At 36.8% G+C, this 20,468-nt stretch overlaps 1 protein-coding gene across 1 annotated transcript; it reads left to right on the top strand.

Moving 5' to 3' along the window:
* Nucleotides 1–3,940: 3,940 nt before the first annotated feature.
* LOC139733196 (ectonucleotide pyrophosphatase/phosphodiesterase family member 7-like) lies at nucleotides 3,941–11,223 on the top strand. Its single transcript, XM_071644037.1, has 7 exons — nucleotides 3,941–4,078; nucleotides 4,600–4,762; nucleotides 7,762–8,005; nucleotides 8,579–8,951; nucleotides 9,612–9,752; nucleotides 10,032–10,166; nucleotides 10,762–11,223. The coding sequence occupies exons 1-7, from the start codon at nucleotides 3,995–3,997 to the stop codon at nucleotides 10,963–10,965; spliced, it is 1,344 nt and encodes a 447-aa protein (XP_071500138.1). The 5' UTR covers nucleotides 3,941–3,994; the 3' UTR covers nucleotides 10,966–11,223.
* The last annotated feature ends 9,245 nt before the right edge of the window (nucleotides 11,224–20,468 follow it).

Here is a 20,468-nt window from a genome sequence, read left to right as displayed (position 1 = left end):
CCTTATTCATACATATACATAAATACAAAAATACATATACATAAATACACAAAATACATTTACAGATTTGCAACAAATAAAACAGGCTATTGATTATTCATATCTATTTAACAAGCATTATTTCAAGTTTCTTTGAAAATAATATTGATAAAATAAGTTTCGTTCAGCTTTACAGATAATATATTCTAAAGTTTTGACCCCCGTAAATAATGTTGAAATTCTAGGAAAATCATATTAAAATAAAAGAAGGTACATACAAATTATAAAAAGACCAGGTTTCACTGGTAATGATTCATTCATTCATTCATTCATTCATTCATCAATGATTATCCCTAGGTAATATCCCATTGAATATGAGTACTAGATTGATGCAGTTTGAAATAGATAATGTATTCATAAGACGTAAACATTCAAGACATTTTGTATTTATGTGCTTAGTTACATGAAGTTGTGTTCTGAATTGCATGTTCTTGCAACACAAAAAGTGTTTGTAATATAATTCACAATGACGTGCTTACGCATATCATTTTGTAAATCTTGTATGAACGCATTTAGATTATTTCTCCCATGTTCATAACTATTTTTCGGACATAAGTTTGATATTTAACATAGTTTCTGTTTTTTATCTAATTTCTCAACTTCATTTGAAATCCATAGATTTTAATTTTATTTGTTTCTATTTTTACATTAAAAAAAAAGACTAACGTACTAAAAACTTCCATGAATTTGTCATTGTTCAAAATCAACTCCTTTTACATTAATTTTCCAAAATTTCCTTATTGATCAATTGCAATTCGGAAAAAAATTCTTACTTTTATTTTTTTTTTATCTTACCATGTAACATTTTCTTCTTTTGCAATTTGGGCCAAAAAAAAACACACCCCCTTCTTACTTTTATCAAAATAAAACTTATTACCATGAGAACTTATTACCACGTAATACACACGAAAAAATGCGACTATTATGATCACCTACACTATAATATAAGTGATATTCCCGGCAGTATATATTTCATCTTTTCTAGGAAATTATAAAATATTTTACTGTAAAAAAGATTACAGTTAACATATCAATAACTTCATAACCATAAGGAAATATATATATATATATATATATATATATATATATTCTTAAATAAAATGCATTTGAAAGTCACCTTATATAAATGCCTCTTTCCTCTAATTCAAAATAAAATTTGAAGGTTGCTGAAAGTCTTTATTAAAGTATAGCAGGCGTTTTTGCGGAGGTATAGGCCTACTGTGTTCTAAGCTATTTTCTAACACTTGTCATAAATTCGAGAAAATGTTTGCGATGCCCTTAGTACATTCATACTAAGATAGCTAAATATGCATATCTTTTGCATTTTCAAGTATGGGGTACATAAATTCAAACTTCTCCACTTCTATTACTTCGGGAATTATGCCATTTTAATAATCAGGAAATACAACAAATGCATCGTCAACATTTTGCAACAATGTCTCCGATACTCCCTGATTGATTGTGTAATAGGACGGTTCAATACATTCAACAAAAGCTACACCTTAAAATAAGTCAATTGAAATAAAAAAGTCTGTGCGTTTGTACTGTCAAGGTGTAGGGAGAATTTGTGAAAATCTCGGGAATTTATGTGCAAATAACTGACATCGATTTCACTACTGTCAATTTTCGAATTTAACAGGTTATCAGAATTTCCTTCACATTTTATTTATTTATTTTTTTTTTTTTTGCTTTTGCCATCGGCTAACTTTTGCCTGTTACACAGAACACATGATAACAAAGCAACATTTGCTAAATTTTATAGGACCTATTACAAACATGAAGCCTAAGATTTCGAGGGAATACGGGAAAAAGATAGGAAGTACTCATGGGTAATGATATGACTAACTTTTAAATGAGTAAATTTTGATCTCGTTGTCCAGTTTAGATAACGATGATATTGTATTCATGATTGTAATTCAAAGTAATGGAAAACCGTTAACAAAATCACAAAGTGTGACATAACGTATATGTTCATGCGAGGAATGTTTTTTACAAGCCCTGCATTACTAGGAGGGAAACGAGCAGCCACGAAGATGAAAGCCGCCCCCAGCGTTTTAATCTCTACAGTCTCCATAACAAGATCATCGACAAAAACCTGAAGGACGGGATATGCAAGCCCCCATATCCATTGTGTTAGAATATGATTACAACCCTGTTTCCGTGGACACTTTTTCACGGGATAATGTCTAAAATACCCCCCCCCCCCCCCCCCATGAGCAATGCAGGCAAATGGTTCAGTGTCTAAATGGTGTCAGAGTTCAGGTCAGTAATATCATATCTAACCATGCCTGCACGTTTAGGCTCAGTACTCAATAATGCTTAGTGTAAATGTGGGTCTATTGTGAGAGCAAGGAGGTTCGAGAGATGGAGTTACAACTGACTATAATTATTCAATCGGCTGTCAGTTTTCTATGGATGGACAAAAGAATTCCACAGGTGCATTTGTGCCTTTGATGTTCGATGCTTGAAGCCGCCATCTTTCTGAGCGATCTGAAGATTCATTTTTAACGCTAACATAATATCGGGTATAAATATGCTGCTCGTTTATATATCAAATGCAATGAAATTCACCTAATGACAAAGCATATAAAACAAACATCAATTCCGTTCGAAAATATGTGCAAAAGTGTAAATCTGAGCTGTATTTTGTGAAAGTGTTTGAAATTTTACCCTCATGGAAAGCCGGTTTTATCACTTTTCTCCTTATTTCCGCCAAATGAAACTAATATGGTATCATCTTCAAGTAAAGTTCTTTATAAACCAATATGTCAGATTAGCGTACAGACACGTACAGTCGAGTAATTTTGATATCTGTTTCAGCAATATTTGAGCAATTTCTATTCGCGTACCCCCGTGCCTTTACCATTGTCTACCGCCCATCGTTTGTAAGTACGGATAGCGAAAAGTAATTGCCATCACAAAGACATATCTTCCTTGGAAAGTGGCTTGTGATTATGCAATGAGACACGAGTCAATTGTCTTTGCATCTGATTTGCGGCAGATCCAGTTTGACACATATTCAAATATTTTTGAGTGGCGGCTTTGAGCACGGGATCAAAGCGAATAAGACTGTCGTGACTCCATTTCTCGAAACTCCTTGGTGAGAGGTGGCGTGGGGGAGAGAAAGAAAAAAGAACGAATTACAGTATAAAGTCTTGATAGCAGGACTCTGTTATGAAGCACAGCGTATACCGGTTATTATTTGATACGATTTCTTTTTTAAATTGATATAATGAGTTTAAACGGCTTGATAGTTAAACGAGTACCTCCATGGTTTAACATCGAGCTTTCATCATCAGTCAACAATGCAATCTTGATCTTTGACATAAAGGAAGGTGACACGGAGGTTACGGGGAGCCTGAAAACACTATGCTGCAGAAGGAAACAATAATATGTACATGCAAATTCAGTTCCCGTGTAATAAATCAGACGCGCGTGCTCTGTCTGATACGAACTAAACGGGCGACACATCATATTTACCTCGACGTTTGCCCGTAAATTATCATGGGTCCCCTTAAATTTAGTTACCCCCACTGAGGCTTTACTGAATAGTCATCTCTGCGGTCTTGGTCAAGTAAACACTGCTAATACTTGAGATAATTGGCTGCACCATACTAAGCCTAGCTAGCATAAAGTAACACACTAAAGCTCCTCTTTACTGGTGAGCTGCAAAAGTTAGTCCCTCCCTAATCATCGCATGGTTTGATTGCGGTGTGAGTACTTTGCTACCAAAGGTATGATCAAAGTCTTTTTAAATAAGGCCAACAGGAAATACATTTCGCTGCCGTTATGGTTCCGGCTGAATTAGACATCATATGATACGCTGATATCATTACAACGGCTGTTGTAAGGTCAGCTTCCTGAAAGTCACCAGCAGGTTAACTCCCATGTTTAACAGCAGCTAGGCCCCAGACATCTACAGGCCCTATCACTGGAATATATCGACTGTCTCAAGATGTGTGCAGGAAAAGTTACTGTCATTGTAACTGCGTTGGTTCTCAGCATTACCCTTTCAACATCAGAGGCTGTGGAAGGAAAGGTATGTTAAAGAACTTTGTTTCTGTTTCTTTTTCTGTCACTTACGCGATGTAGTGCCTATACATTATACATAAAGCATTTGTCGAACTCGGGATAACGCGAGGGGTTCAAAGTCAAACTTTGTGTGATCATGGTACGTCGTATCTTTTGCAATCTACTGAGCATACTGAAGGCCACGTGCTCGTGACTATGTTTCAATCGTTGCTGTAGATAATGAACGATAACGAGTACACAAGCCACTTTACCCGGCAAACTGAAAAGCGACAAAGCACACAATAACATTAGAAGTTGTGCTTTCTTTTACAAACATTACCTTTTTTGAAGGTGGGTAATATGATCATCCGATATGGGCTTCAATCAAGTATCATTAGCAAATTTCCCATCTTATCCTCTACCCGCTGGTGTAACACTGCAGTCATTTATTATTGCTGCATGTATGCTTGTAGAAATGAATGCGTTGGCATGGACTTGTTGATCAATCTATTCAATCATTCATTCGCCATTGTCTTTCGTGTATAAAAGCAGCAAAAGCTGATACTATTATTGACTGACGGTTTGCGATGGGACAGCTACGGCCAGGATCTTCCTCACCTGAACGAGGTGGCAAGGACTGGGGTTAAAACTGCCTGGATGGACGGGGTATTTCTGACCCAGTCCACGACATCCATGTACTCCATTGCAACAGGTAGCCATGGAGATACCGTTAGCTTTAATGGAATGCAATTCCGTATCATGTTCAAGTTGATTTTATCAAAGAGAACAAAATGAGCAGAATGGTAAGATCTAAAATGAAAGAGTTGCTGAATTTGAAGTTTCACAAGTTGTGACAAAGCAGTAAAAGGAATGTTGTAATATGCAAATTAGATGAGGTGAAGATCTTATATCCTCACAAGTCTCTACCATTGACCACCACACAAATCCTTATGACATTCCTTTATGACGTAAGTAAACAAAAACGCGTTATCAAATTATTGTAGCAACATTACCAATACGACATTCAGGGGAAAAAGGTTGTAGCTGCTATACTATCTACCCAAATAGATACATATGACTGTTGACACAATGTATATTTGGTTTCGTTTTGTTCTGTCGGTTGTTTTTTAATTGGAGTGCAGGATGCAATTTTATATTGAGTTAAGCTTAATAATGCATCTCTGCCGAGACAGCTTCAATACAATCCTTTGCATTCTTTTATCTTTCTTCTGCGCATTCAATATTTCACTGCATTTGGCCAATGCGTCACGCATGGCATTCATTCATTTGATGTCATAGGTCATCTGAATAGACATATTACCTTCAATATCCCCTCCCACCATGTAAAAAAAAAAATGGGAAAAAAATGATACATTCGGTTTGTGGCCCGCGAATTATGTAACGCCGCTAAGGGTGGGATTTCACGGAGCACGCGAACGATTTGCGAAGGACGCGAATGGCAAAATCCAGCATTCGTATTTTAGTCTGCAAAAGTTCGCCAAACGAACGTGAGGGTTCGGAAGCGTCGTCAGTTGTTCGCGAATGTCGTTTTTACTTCGGCAAGAATTTCAAAAAAGTTTGAAATCTTTTGCGAACCTTTTCCGCACACTTGGTCGTGATTTGCTCGTGAATTGTTCTCGAAAGTGTCTTTAAAGCCTCGTCATATGCGCAAGACCTTCGCAAGACACGCGCGATGTTCGCAAAATTTTTTTTTTTATTTACAGAAAAAGGCAATAAGAATATGTACTAACTCACATTATTTAGAACATACTGATCCATTATTCCTTAGACTAAAAGTTCTTAAAGTTGACGATATACACAAATTTCAAACAGCAATATTTATGTTCAAATACACGCAAAATCTACTCCCACTCTTCCACAACGCATTTTCCCTTAACAGGGATGTCCATCATTGTCCATGCTTACCCCACGCGCCATCGTAATGATTTCCATTTGAATAACCCTAAACTCCTATTAGCTCAAAAATCAATTCGGCATAACGGGCCTGATATTTGGAATTCACTCCCTCTCCACATAAAACAGTGCACATCTCTCTATTCCTTTAAGGCAAATACAAAGAAATATTTCTTGGCACAATATCATACGGTACAGTAATCATTAAACATGTACCTCTTATACTCAACAACAAGGCAATATTTTGGTCCACCCCCTTTTCCCTTTCTTTTACTTTGCTGCTTGACCCTTCGCCCATATTATAACATATTCAATCATTTTCTTAGAAGTGCTGACCATCAACACTTTCGCGCTTCATCACCTGCACACGCACTCACAGGCACCACTCCTGTTTACCAAGTAATTGTATAAAACTGGATTTACACGCATTTTAACATGGCCCATCCGTATTAGTGTTCAAGTACTACAATAAAAAATGGTAATTTAACTCTGGCTGTCCGTCTGTTCAAGCACGGCTTATAACGGCGGCCCTCTGCATTATATGTATATATTATATATTGTACTGTGAATCAAGTCATTATTGGCCATATAAACATTTTGTATGTTATTTAACGTTTCATTTGTCTTTATATACAAAATATGACTTACTATGTAATATGTCAATAATTTTCAGAATTGTATTTGTGTAATTGAACCTGCCTTTGTTATTTTTGTATTCTGAAAGAAAATATGAAATGCAGAAAATAAAATCTTTTCAAACAATCTTTTCAAACAAAATGTTCGTGAAACCCCAAACAGACTCCGAAACTTTGGAGAATGTCTCGCGTATGTTACGCGAAATGTGCGAAGTTTTTCCGATCATTTTACGACGTAATCGCAAACTGTTCGCGTACCTTTTGAGACACTCTCGCGAACGTTTAGCGCACGTTTGGGGGATGTATGACCTATACGTTTTCTACAAATAAAAATCGTAACATACATCTAAACATCAAAGAATTATTAACAACTACAGTAACAAAAGAAATTAAAGACTAGCAAAGAGAAATAAATGTTTGATATAAAAAAAAATCGCAGAATACACTTAAAATTGATCTAAAGTATGTAAAATTTCATTTGAACTATAGAGATTATGTGTTGGAGGAACTGCAAAAAAAAGAAGATCAAATGCTTTACTAGTGGAGATATGTCCTAGGGAAAAAATGGAGGCAAGCACACGATAGAGAAATGAGAGAAAAAGAAAGGAGAAATAGAGGAAAGAAAAAAATTCAACTCAAGACAGCTTCCACCTCTCCTTGGGTACATTTTCTCCCATGATTGTTTAAAATTCTTCGTTGTTCGCATTTCCGTCGCGTGTTCTTCGTGTACGTAACATGCTGTACTTTAGCAATGATACACACGACATTCGCACATACGTCGTGAAAACTTCGCACAAATTGCGCAAGAATAGTTTTCGGCTTCATTGTCGGAAAACATTCGGAGAAAAACTTTTCCGAATGTTGGATTTTGTCATTCGCGTCCTTCGCAAATCGTTCGCGTGCTCCGTGAAATCCCACCCTTAGTAAGATGAATTAAACTGGAGATACGCCTCAATCTCATCAAAACTTCCAAACAGTCATACAAAGTTTGCAGTCTCCGTTCGGATGAAAGACGGTGGGTTGGACATTTTCACAATACAGAAGTATACAGAATACAGAACTAATCAAGATAAATTTTCTTGGTATTTTATGTCACAAACATGAGAATAAATCACTTCTCTTAAACTGGTAATTTCGTGAAAAATTTACCACCCCTACTTAGGACTGTATCCAGAGAGCCATGGAGTTATCCACAACGTTTACTTCGATCCCATCACAAAGAACCGGACCTACTCTTTTGCCGATACCCTTAACGTAACTGAGTGGTTCGACACGGGAGCTGAGCCCATCTGGGTGACTGCCATTCTGCAGGGGAAACACGCGGGAACAATAATGTATCCTGGTGGTAACGTACCAATCAAAGGCATCAGGCCCGACAAAAACGTCCCAAGCACGTCATGGTTCTGGTAAGGATTTCTTATACATACCTGTACATTCAGACAGTTAACCACATTTTATATCTCGTAATTATGTTCAGTCAAGCTTTGTCAACGTGAAGTGACGTGACGCTTACGTGTGAAAATTAAATTGTTCTGGCCTACCGTGACATTATCACAAGCCATTTACAGTACTTTGCATGGCCGGCATAACGTAAACTTGAAAGCTTCCGGGTTTCATCAGCTAACAAGAGAAAAAAAAGGAAATGTCTTCAGCCTTGAGCGCGACTTTCTGATTTCATTTCCACATTTCCTGGTTGTTGCCGCTCTTCATCGGCTAGCAAAACAAATGGCAAACGTCAAAAGCTTAACCACGTTCAATGTTTATTTGTTTATTTGGTTTTTTTTTTTTTTCTGGTGCCACTTCCGGACCCGGGTGACAAAGGTTGGGGGGCGGGGGGAACAAAGTGATTACATTCGATGTATGCCTATGTATTGTACAAAAAAGTGCCCCCCCCCCTCCTGCATTAACAGCTACAAAAGATCACCGTCTTGTTTGCGATGTGACAAAGAATTCACGCCCTTATCTTGTTCTATTATCAGGTACAATTACGAAATGAAAGCTCGGATCAATGACACGATCTCCTGGCTGACTGAGAATGATTTCGACCTCGTCATGCTGTACTTCGACAACCCCGACGAATGGCTTCATATCTACGGCATCGATCATCCGGAATCGATCAAAAAATTGCAGGAGGTAGATGAGGCCATTGGCTATCTTTTCGACGTCATAGCAGAGAGACAACTCGAGGACATCATCAACGTCATCATCGCCAGCGATCACGGGCATATCAATCAACAGCAGTGGAAACATGTTTGTCTGTACGACTACATCAATGAGTCCGATGTTGACTTCATAATAGCTGATTACGGACCGACGTTCCAGCTCGTTCCCAATGATGGAAAACTGGATGAGGTATCAGAGATACGTCATTTTTACGATCAGTGCTCTAGTTAAAGGTCCTGTTTACCTTTGGGAGCAGTGAGTTCAAAAATGTTAAAGATATCACTTTTGATGCATGTGTGTAGGTCAGTTGTATAACAAAACATGCTACCATATAAGATTTTGCAATGAAGCCTAAAATATTCCAAGATATCACTATTTTTCTCATTAAACCATAACTGTAGACGGGTTAGTCTGAAAACATTTTTGTTATAACTATTGTTCGCATTTTGTATATTAAACAATACTTAACATACATTATGCTGGTTCACATTCTTACATTGGTTGTTTCTATTCTAACTCATATCTTAGAACTATTTTGAAGCACTAATTCTGGGCTTTGGTTTCATCTGCAAATGGTAAATTATGCCCTTAAAATAAGTTCCTTTTTGGATTATCTCACGAAATAGTTGGTTGAAATGTGAACAGTGGAAAACGTGCTCTTGGTGCTGTACACCGAAACGCAGTGAATTCATTTTCTACGAGTAATCTGATGTCACTATCAAGTAAATCATATTGCACAACTGGAACTACACCAATATTCCACCGAGGTGTTATTATCATTTAGTAGGCCAATATGTTGAATTATTTATATTCAATAATGATTCTTACTATGGCTGTTGGTTTTTAAAGATTTACAACGCCCTGAAAACTGCTCACCCGGCACTAACAGTCTACAAAAAGGAAGACATCCCCGATCGACTCCACTATGGCAAAAGTGACCGAGTATTACCAATCTTTGGGTTGGTTGACCCCGGGTGGCATCTTCACACGGTAAGTTGTCTATTTTTTTTTATAATGACGTTTTGATTTTTCAAGACGAAGATGAAGAGCTGACACGAATTAGTATTAACTTTACTATAGTATGACAAAGTTTCTTTCTATATACGTGATATATTAAATTTTTAAAATACATTTTATGTGTACAGGTGAATATGTATACACTTCGTGTTTGTATTGTGTCTACAAAATCCACAGTTTGTTGCACCTGTTGAATTTGCACAATGATTGAAAATATGACATGCCAGACGTTGTTGAATTTCTTCTCCGAAGAGGATTGGCGAGAACGATACCGACTATGCAGGATCTGCGCACGGGTACGACAACCAGTGGATGATAATGAAGTCATCGTTCTATGCTCGAGGACCATTCTTCCGTGAAAATTATGCTTCATCCCCTATCGAATCGGTATTCATCACTAATTTGTTTTTACAGTTTGTACTTGATTTCTAGTCTGCAATTCTCCCTCTCTACCACAAAGAAGCGAAAGACTAATGGGCTCAACCAATTCTATAGTCTTCGCCTTTTCGCTCCTCTTAAAGATTTAGTGCATTCAATCTCTCTTCATGGATGAACAGTGTATAAACTCCTCGGCTACGTGGACTGTCTGGTCTATGGTGATTTTAAAATCTCGTATGATATAGGCCGAGTATTGTTAATTAATTGCGTATTCATAAGTAAGATGCGTTTTGGACAGTGGAATATGATTTTCATGATCCAACATATTCAAGGGGAATATATATGATTGCATATGTCAGTATTGTCTCGTTAATATTGACTAGTTGGATTGATTAAAGCTTGTTACTGTCATCATCGCTGTTAAAAAGAGAGATTATTGCAATTGAAAATTAACTTGTTTTTTGTTTTTAAATTGTATTTGTATTGTCTTCTTTTTTTTGTTATACCCAGAATGTGTAATGTGCTATTCATGTATGACTTTAATTAGATCAACAAAGATCAAGAAATATGTGTTATTTGCAAGTTTTCTTCCTTTTTTTCGCAGGTGGATATTTACCCTCTCATGTGCGAGATCCTGGGGCTAGATCCAGCACCAAACAACGGGTCACGTGGCCGATACGTCGACATGATCGCCAGTACGGGAGATGCAACCGGAGTGCACAGTGCAGTGGGGCGGGGAGGATGGCTTACCTGCGCCTTCATAAATCTTCTCGTGTCGTCAGTAGTTTTCCTGGAGTATGCCAAGTAATTTCTCATTTCGGGCGAAGTTTTATGAGATTGCTGGTGTTCTTCAAGCTCAATGTAAAACAAAATAAATATCAATTCCTTTGATCGGTCCGAGTGTTCTTCATATCAATATATCTAGAAACCAGAAAGGACATCAACCATGCATGTTACATTAACTTGAGTCTTCTATAGCACATGATGTCAAACAATGAAAATGATTGAATGACGTATCCCTTGTATCGTAAATAAGTCCGGATGTTAATAAAATAGAATAATCTCAAGTAGTAGGCCTAGAATAAATCGGTCACTAGGCCTATGGAAATGGCCGACTGTAGTGTCACCAAAAGCAGCGAAGATTAACGCACACACACACACACACATACATACACCACTGATCTCTGTAATTATAACTAAGGACATAGATATCACTAGCTCTCACACACACACACACACACACACACACACACACACACATCACACATTGTTTCTTATCATGGATGGAAGTCCTGATCCGGATCCAGGTCATGGAGTGTGACCTCCATCACCATCACGCTCTCCACCGATGTAAGAAATTAACCTGCAAGTTTCTCATCACAACTGAATGATTCTCATTCTTCATTCTTGAAACGGCATAGTTTCCGATATGTCTTAGGAGCAATTCTGCTCAATTAACATTCTTCTCCTGTACAACTTTGACTTTTCTCATAAACATCAACATAAAAAAAACCCACCCATGACACTAAAACGTCTCAACGCAAAAGATGGTATAACAGAGCTTGGAAAAAAACAGCGGCAACTACCGTAAGCAACTGCTAGCAAGAACAAACAGAAGGTTCGTTTTATGCATATATGGGTAATTCCATAAGAAAAACGGTTCACATTGGTTAAATGCCCCTTCTATTAGTTTCATCATGTCATTGCTAACAAAGTGCAAACACTGTATGGAGTAATCTACTCGAGTATGATAGCCTGCTGTAGTAAGTATATTTGATCTTCCCCTCTGAAGGCAAACAAAATTTTGTACTACAAAGTACAGACACATTTTCACAAAAAGGGCAAAATTATGTGACATTTTACTTTAAAGGGATGGTACAGTATTGATGGAGCTGAGAATTGGGCTTTTAACTTTGCGAGATACCAAGTAAACACTTATGAAATAGTACAGAGCATACCATTTTACGAGGAATTCAAAGTTTATTCGATGAAAATTTGGAATAACTGAAACATCCAAAAACAAAGTAAAACAAAGCAATCGTAATAAATTGTGGGTCCCACAATTCATTAGAATCACTCTTTTTTTTTTTGGATATCTCAGGCTGCGTTTATCAACTTTCCCCTGTTTAAACGGCTTTCGATAGCCCTTTCGATAGCCCTTTCGAAAGCCCTTTCGAAAACCTTGACTGCCTGTACTATTAATGTACCGCTTGTTTTCTAAGAAGGGACGGCGAAAAACAATTACCATCATAGAGACATATCTTCCTTTGAGAGTGACGAGCCATGATGCAATGCCACATGAATCAATTGTCTTCCTATCTGTGAGGCAGCTCCAGTTTAGCACATACTGTACTTCAAATATTTCTGAGTGGCGGCATGAGACTTTGGCTGCGTTTATCAACTTCCCCCTGTTTAAACGGCTTTCGATAGCCCTTTCCAAAGCCCTTTAGAAACGGCTTCCAAAATACATGTAGTTGCGTTTATCAACTCTCTTCGCGAACACGATAACTGGCCTGTCACTGCATAGCTGCATTGCGCAATTCGACCCGAGGAGAAGAGGTCATACGCGTGCATTGTTCGTAATTGCAGTACAATACTCCAAAGCCGTTTCAAAACAGCTTTGCGTTTATAAACTTCAAAAGGCTTTTACAAATAGGTTTCTGAAAACCTGTTTAGGAAACCTGTTTGGATTGCCACAAATTTGCGGCTTTCGAAAAGGATTTCCGAAAGGGCTTTCAAAACAGCTCTGCGTTTATATCAACTCGTAAAAATTCCTTGAAAGCTGTTTGGATAACCTGTTTCTGCCGAGAAGGAGAGTTGATAAACGCACTCTTTCGTAAAGGCTTTCCGAAAGGGCTTTTTAAAACAGCTTTGCGTTTATCAACTCGTAAAAATTCCTTGAAAGCTGTTTTGATAACCTGTTTTTGTAGAGAAAAGGAGTTGATAAACGCACCCTCAGCCATATCAAAACAAATATTCATCAAATAAATGTTGAATTCCTCGTGAAATTACATGCTCTTTCATATTTCATAAGAGGTTTCTCATTATCTCACCAAAAAATGTTAGAAACCTGAAATTAGGTCTCAACCAAAACTAAACCATCAGTTTAATGCCAGTTTGATAGATTAACAGCTTTATTGGTTCATAGAAATTTATTCTAATGGCTCAAAAATGATAAAAGACAAGCAAATCTTGAATACTATAAACAAAAGTCACGCATTTTTTTTTGTTCGAGTGAATTTCCAGAATCAAGTCCCATGTTTAAAAGTGATGTCCCGAAAATTGTTCATACGAGGAACCCTTATCTGTTATGAGGGCGGAATCAATATTGAGCACCAATGTTGAACTGTTATCTTTTGGAACTCACTATAGTTTTAAAGATTTTGAGAGAAAATTGGGTGAAAAACAATAAACATGAAAAATATGACCAATTGTGATTTCACAGATTGCTTTGGTTTTCCACGAAATAGTACATGATGTTTACATGAAATAGGTATATGAGGTATATGAACCTGGGCTACATGACTTATTAAAGTCTGCCAGTCCACTTTGCTAATATGGATATACCATGCATCATACACCATTTTTTGTTAGCTCCTTATTAGCAGCAACATGTGTCTTCAGTGGTTTCAAAGAAGACATGAATTGAGTATTGATATTAGAATTAATGCTCACTTGGCTACGGTGCAATTTTGCCTCATTTATATGTAACATTTTATTTCACTTCAATAATTCTCAATAACGATACATCCAATATAACAAGATAAGATATAATAGTACATAATATTAGCGTAGGATGCACAACAGAACATCTTAAAAATGATAAACATGACGGTCAATGTATGAACATTTTAATCTGGGTATAAAACGCTAAAGAATATGATGAAATCTAATCAAAAGCAAGCTTAAAGGGATGGTAGCATTGGTGGAGATGAGGATTGGACTTTAAACTTTTTTTTTTTGCAAGACACCAAGAAACCACTTTTGAAATAATACAGGGCATACCATTTTAAGAGGAATTCAAATTCTTTTTGAAGAAAATCGGTTTTGGAATGACTAAAACATCCTAAAACAAAGTAACACAAAGCGATCATAACGAAAGGGTTAGTCCACTCTTTACGATCGCTCCCTTTTGGATATCTAAGCCATTTCAAAACTGACCTTTGTCAAATAAATACATGCTCTTTCATATTTCATACGAAGGTGTTTTTTTTTACATAATCTCACCAAAAAATGTTAGAAAAGAGAAGTTAGGTCTCAACAAAAACTATACGATCCCTTTAACATTGAGCGTATAGGTCACACTATGAAACCTTTATAGTCATAGTGTAAAGATCAAGATAAAGAGCTCGGATACAACTCGGGACTAAAATATAGAAAACAAAGGTAAAAGACAAAATAATCGGAGATATAGCAAATTCTCTTGGGATACAGATTAGGTGAAAAAATGTCCAATTGTTTTATTTATGTGTAACGAAATCTTGCGATTTCATTACTGTATTCTTAATCACAGGAACCGAGTGCATTGTTATAATAATATTGAAGGTGTTTATATAGCGTGTGTGCAGATTTGTAGCGTTGTACCGTCATCAGTTTTTCATTTTGATACATAAGATTGATGAGTTATCTATTCAACAGAAACAACATTCCAAATTTCTTAGACTAGATATTGATGAATATTTAAGCTTGAGTGCTCCTATATCTTAGGCTCAATATCTAGAGGTGTCGGAATTATCTCTAAACTGAAATTTGCTTTCCTTTAAGCACTACGTTTTTATTATGGTATTGCCATATAGTATGTTTTATTATGATATGGTTGGGCTAATTGTGGTAAATAATAAAGTTAATCTTATTTCATTATTACCAAAAAAAAAGAACAGTCCGCATTTGCACAGGATCATCTTATCTTGCTAATACGGATCCATTCTTTTATAAGTTGAAAACATTAAAAATGGCTGATTTTAATGCTCTTCAAGTCACAGTTTTTATGTATTATAAACAACTTCCTTCATCTTTTGATATATATATACATATATATATATACATATACATATGTATATATATATATATATATATATATATATACTGATATATTATATACTGATTGCACTGATACATTTTGCACCTTCCCAATTTAATGCATATATTACGTATATACGCCGTCATCAGATCTTCATCTTCTTCAGCTTAAGATGACGGTCTCCTGCATTTTGTATATTAATTCGATTGAATAATCAGTGATTTTCCAGTTGTTTTTGGTTGGTTCATTTATATAACATTTCATTATTCGTACTGATTATAATTATATTCATTTTGTTTTGGATCTATTGGAAAATATGTTATTTGTTTGTTACGTTGTATATACCAAATAAATCAACTCAAATAAGGAGAGGACGTAAAGTAGCCCTTCATTGGCGGTCTCCGTTAAGGTACTAGTGATATAAATAGTAACATATTTTGTGGGGATGGCAAAATAGGCACAGTTTAAATCTGGGCCCCATTTCATAAAAACTTGAAATGAATGCAACTCTTGCTGGAATGGCAATTGTCATGGTAACAACAACAAGCCAGCTTCCTGATTGGCTGCTGCTATTGGATGTTGTCATTCCAGCAAGAGTTGCCATCCCAACATATTTTATGAAACGGGGCCCTGGTCTGTAGTGCACGTTGAGACATACCGTGTTTTGGTTGAGAAATTAATGTATTTAAGTTAGGCTTTTACAATTTTGTCACTTTTATGTGCATAATCATGTGTCCTAGTCCCCATTTAATGAGGAGAGAAAGATAGGAAATATGAAAGTATAAAGTTAGTTTTATTGGGTTAGTTTATGCTAGATTTCTTGCCAGCTGATATGATTGAGGTAGCTTGTGGATCAGATGATGTCTTATTTATTTATTCCAAATGTTTGTTTTGTCCAGACTCTCCAGTTTCCCTTGAATATGTTACTGTATTCTATTAAGGTTTCACGGAAAGATAGAGACATAATTACATGCTCCATAATTATTTTTTTTTCCTGTGATACACCAAACAGTTAACAAGTCTGTCACATGTTTATTATTTGCATCATAAATAAGATTTTAGGATAAGTTAAAAAAAAGAGTGATGTACTGCAAATATAATAGAATTTTGATAGTCATAGTTGTGTTTTCAGGTGAAAAAAGAAAGAAAAGATTAAAATACGCCAGCTTCGCAGGTTAATGTGTTATCAGGAATTGCGCCATCAACGGCAACTGCTGATAAAGGTGGCTCGATATCACCACTGTGTTTATGTGAATGAAGTCTTTACAAAATAAGCATACCACAAACTTAATGTGTAAATTATCGATCACCACAATGTGGAAAATCGACTCATACATAAAATAATTGATTGCATAAGTCCTGGATTCCCTGAAAATATATGAGTTTTTACACAAAATTTGATGTTGTAACAAATGACACATGATATGAACTTGGAAATGCATTCGTCGAAAAATGCATAAACAGAATGCATATTCATTAACTGTACAAGAGCGGCGTGGATGCCCAAGCGACAACGAACACCATAGCTGCGGCTTTTTACAAAGAACAAGTACGGTGTAATTATAATCTTTCTTCTATTGACGCCGTTATCACACACGAAAGTAACGGACATATACAAACACGAGTGCAATGTTGTCAGAAAGGGCTGCAGCGAATCAAAGAGTAAAGCGCGAACTGTAGTACTTCGGCACACACGAGTAATATGAACGAAGCGTTGTAAGTCCGAAACTTGTCTGCAACGAAACCTGGATGTAAATAAAAGAGTTGAAAGTAATAGTACTATCTATCTCAAAGAGGGATTGTAAGTACAAATGAACTATTCGAACTATTTTATTCGAACTTCCTTCTCTTTATCAGACTCGTTGTTTATTAGGTATTCCGGGTTCGCCTTTCGTGCTTTTTACTGAGTCGTTCAAATAAAGTTATTCCTGAATCATCATGTATCATGTGCATTTTTGTGCATTCCTACAGTTACGTAACCATGTTGCTCGGGTGGCGAGGAATCTTGCAAGCGCATTACAGGTGGCTATTTATGTTCTGATGTATTTCATTTGTTTCTCTTGCTCTTTTGGCTTCCTTTTTCTTCACGTCCCTTTCCTTCTTTTCATAGTTTTTGTTACTAGGTTGTTTGTTTAATAAGACCAACATTTTTATCTAGGGACCTATATAACTACATCACAAGCTCGGCTTTTTAGTAGGTCCCCCCACATTTCATGTTTGTAAAATTGTCTTCTTTTGCATTCTTTGTATTACGACGCTATGTCCTGTCATATGTTCAATCGTTTGTATCATGTTACTCGTGTTTGAGATGCGGAACAATCAAATCAAATCAAATCAAATCAAATTTCAAACTATTGCAATTTTTGAAAGATAAACTCTTACCCTCTAGTGTAAAACATTCGTCTTCCACCACAATATACGTAGTTATGATTAAAGTAATGACATGACATATAATTATAGCAGTTTGAGAGCACTTCCTCGCCAAAATGATAATGATAATATCTATGCAGACATCACAGCTTAATGCATCGACCGAACTAAATGTATAGGCTCTAATTCATGCAAAACCAAACAACCATGACAGATGTTACTGAATTGTACTGGAGGATTATTTTGGGGGAATTAATGGAGTTTTAGTGTGATATTCCGATTTCTAAAGTATAATAGGTTAAGGAAATTATAGTTTTTGAAAGGCACCAACATGCCAGTTTAATATGATGTTGGCCGATATTAAAGTTAGGGACAACGAGAAAAAATGTAAACTTGTTTTGGCTGACTTTTTTTTTCAGTGACACTGCAACTCGATAGGTATGGGTTAGGCCTGAGGTTATAGGAAGTGGCATTCCGCACGCAATCCGGCCACGCTCGTCGAGTTGCACTGTCACTTTTGAAGAAAAAAATCGAAACAGTTTGAAAAAAAAAAATCCCTCTTTAACTTACAATAGTTTATTAATATAGCAAGGTCACTTATCTTCAAATTCTGAGACTATGTATACCGCTACACGGCGGATAAAAGCACCATGTGATTTGGAGAGATGATCTTGTGACGTACTCATTGATATTAGATAGTAGGAACCCTCTGGAATCGTTTATTTTCATGGTTTAAATTCTGAATTTTGTTTTGAAGAAAATTCATTTCGCGTGCATGAAACTTAGCAAATTTCGCTGGGAACCAAGATTCGCGAAACCAAAATGCGCGCGATTCTAAACAATGCATTGAATGCCAGTGACAACAGTACTGTCAAGGATGTTTCATGCAAGTAAAAAGAAAAGAAAACAAAACAAAACAAAAACCGCCTGCTCCGATACAGTTTCATATCGCGAAAATAACATTGTACTTATGTATCAGAGGAAGTGAAGTAACAAACAGGAGGTTCAGATTTGTTCAGTTTTTTCTTTTCAATTTTCCTTGGAACTAGAAAACATGAAACCAATCTTAAATTCCATGATCCACAAAGCATTTGAAACATTACTTCAGTTTGCAAAGTACATTAGACTGTAACACAATCTAAGGTTTGACGAATTTGCTCGGATTGTTTTTCCTATATAACGTAATTGAATTAGACCGAATGAGAAGGAATTTTCCTCCTGTGAAGAGTGACTAAAAAATATTTCACCACTAACTCACCTGCAAGGTATGAGCCTAACATAGTGCCTAATCCCATTGCCTCGGATCGTAGAGCCATGCCAGTGTCGTAGCTCCTTGGAGCTTTCTCTTTTATGACTACCAGGCTTAAGACGGCGCGACTCGCGAGAGAAAACGCCGCGACACACGTCGCGATATACATGACTGCAAAGTTGGCTGTGAAAATATCGCAGAAGAGGCTGAGCGTCATTAAGAATGTCAAGACGAGAATGGTGTCCATAACTCTGCCAAATCTGTCTCGGAAAACCCCCACACCAATCCGACCGACACAATTTGCCAGACCTGCACAGAAGCTGAGTGTGATGGCTTGGAGGACGGGCATTCCCCGTTCTACAGCGCGAGGTATCAGGAAGGTGTGCCACCCGCCGTAGTTGATCGCATGGACGATTGCAGCAACCAGGAATAATACAAGACAAGGATTTGTATAAAAGTCAGACTCTCTAACAATCTGAGCCCATCTTTCCAGTCTGCTTGGTATGTTACCCTGTGAACGTGAATCAGGTGTTTCCGTCAACAGTTCTGACCTTTCGTCTTCGTATATTTCTGCCGTCTCAGCATGTAAGGCATCTTCCCAAATAGACACTCCTTGCTCATCACGGCGATAAGTTGAAGTTGAAGGCCTGATTTGTTGGGCGGTTACTTGTATCTCTTCATCCTTACTCGTAGCTCCACCCTCTCCTCTAATATGTTCCCGGTTCGTGGTCTGAGGATTGCGTAGCTCATCACCTATCTGAGGTTGATTGAACATGGCTAAAGGAATTAAATGAGCCGCGAGACCCCCCATGATCAACATGGCTCCTCGCCAGCCGTACGTTCTCATCAGGAAGTCACCGATGAGTGGGACAACAAACATGCCTACGGGAAAGCCCACGGACCCTAGGCCGAAATAGAGGCCAAAGTTGCTCTCGGGCAGACGACCCACTTCGAGAAGTCCAGCTATCCACAGTATGCCGAGACCGCCTCCTGAAGAGAATATATATATATATAAATATATATATATATATATATATATTATATATTATATATATATATATATATATATATATATATATATATATATATATATAGAGAGAGAGAGAGAGAGAGAGAGAGGGAGGGAGAGTGAGAGAAAGAGAGAAAGAGAAGTAATAAATATAAAGAAACCAACATTCGCCCTCCCCCAAACCCCAACACAAAATCTACCAAACACCCGTAGAAGACAACAGAATAAAAGTCATCCAAATGAAACCTTTAGTCTGCAGTACTTTTGTCTTAATATAACAATGCATTTTAAAACACGATTAATTGTTGTCATTTATGAATATACAACCATCGAATTTTTAAATTTCTAGAAATGCACTGGTACATTTTTTTCTCAAATTAAAGCAAAAATATCAGAATGCAACTGATATATTGGATTTACAAAACAAAAGAAAAAACATTACTGTGTGGATTTCCACCAATTATTTTTGTAGTTTAGGGTCAGATGGGAAAATTCTATCTTTAAGGATCTTTTACAGAACAGAATGTATATTATAAAAAACAACGAAAAATATGGAAAAGTCTTTGTTTTTTCAAGGCATGGAAAGCGTTATATAAAACTGAAGAATTGCGGTGTGCATGCTGCTTGGTAACAGTTACGGTTACATAATCCGAAAACGAAATA

Source organism: Diadema antillarum, unplaced genomic scaffold (genome assembly GCF_040938485.1).
Source record: "Diadema antillarum isolate AM-2024a unplaced genomic scaffold, OU_Dant_1.0 scf00000024, whole genome shotgun sequence".
NCBI classification, from domain to species: domain Eukaryota; kingdom Metazoa; phylum Echinodermata; class Echinoidea; order Diadematoida; family Diadematidae; genus Diadema; species Diadema antillarum.
This window is presented reverse-complemented; position numbering and strand designations above follow the sequence as displayed.

Coding starts and splice junctions, on each gene's coding strand:
- LOC139733196 (XM_071644037.1), top strand. CDS start 3,995: ATGTGTGCAGGAAAAGTTACTGTCATTGTAACTGCGTTGGTTCTCAGC. Junction 4,079..4,599: donor CAGAGGCTGTGGAAGGAAAG/GTATGTTAAAGA, acceptor CGTGTATAAAAG/CAGCAAAAGCTGATACTATT. Junction 4,763..7,761: donor CATGTACTCCATTGCAACAG/GTAGCCATGGAG, acceptor ACCCCTACTTAG/GACTGTATCCAGAGAGCCAT.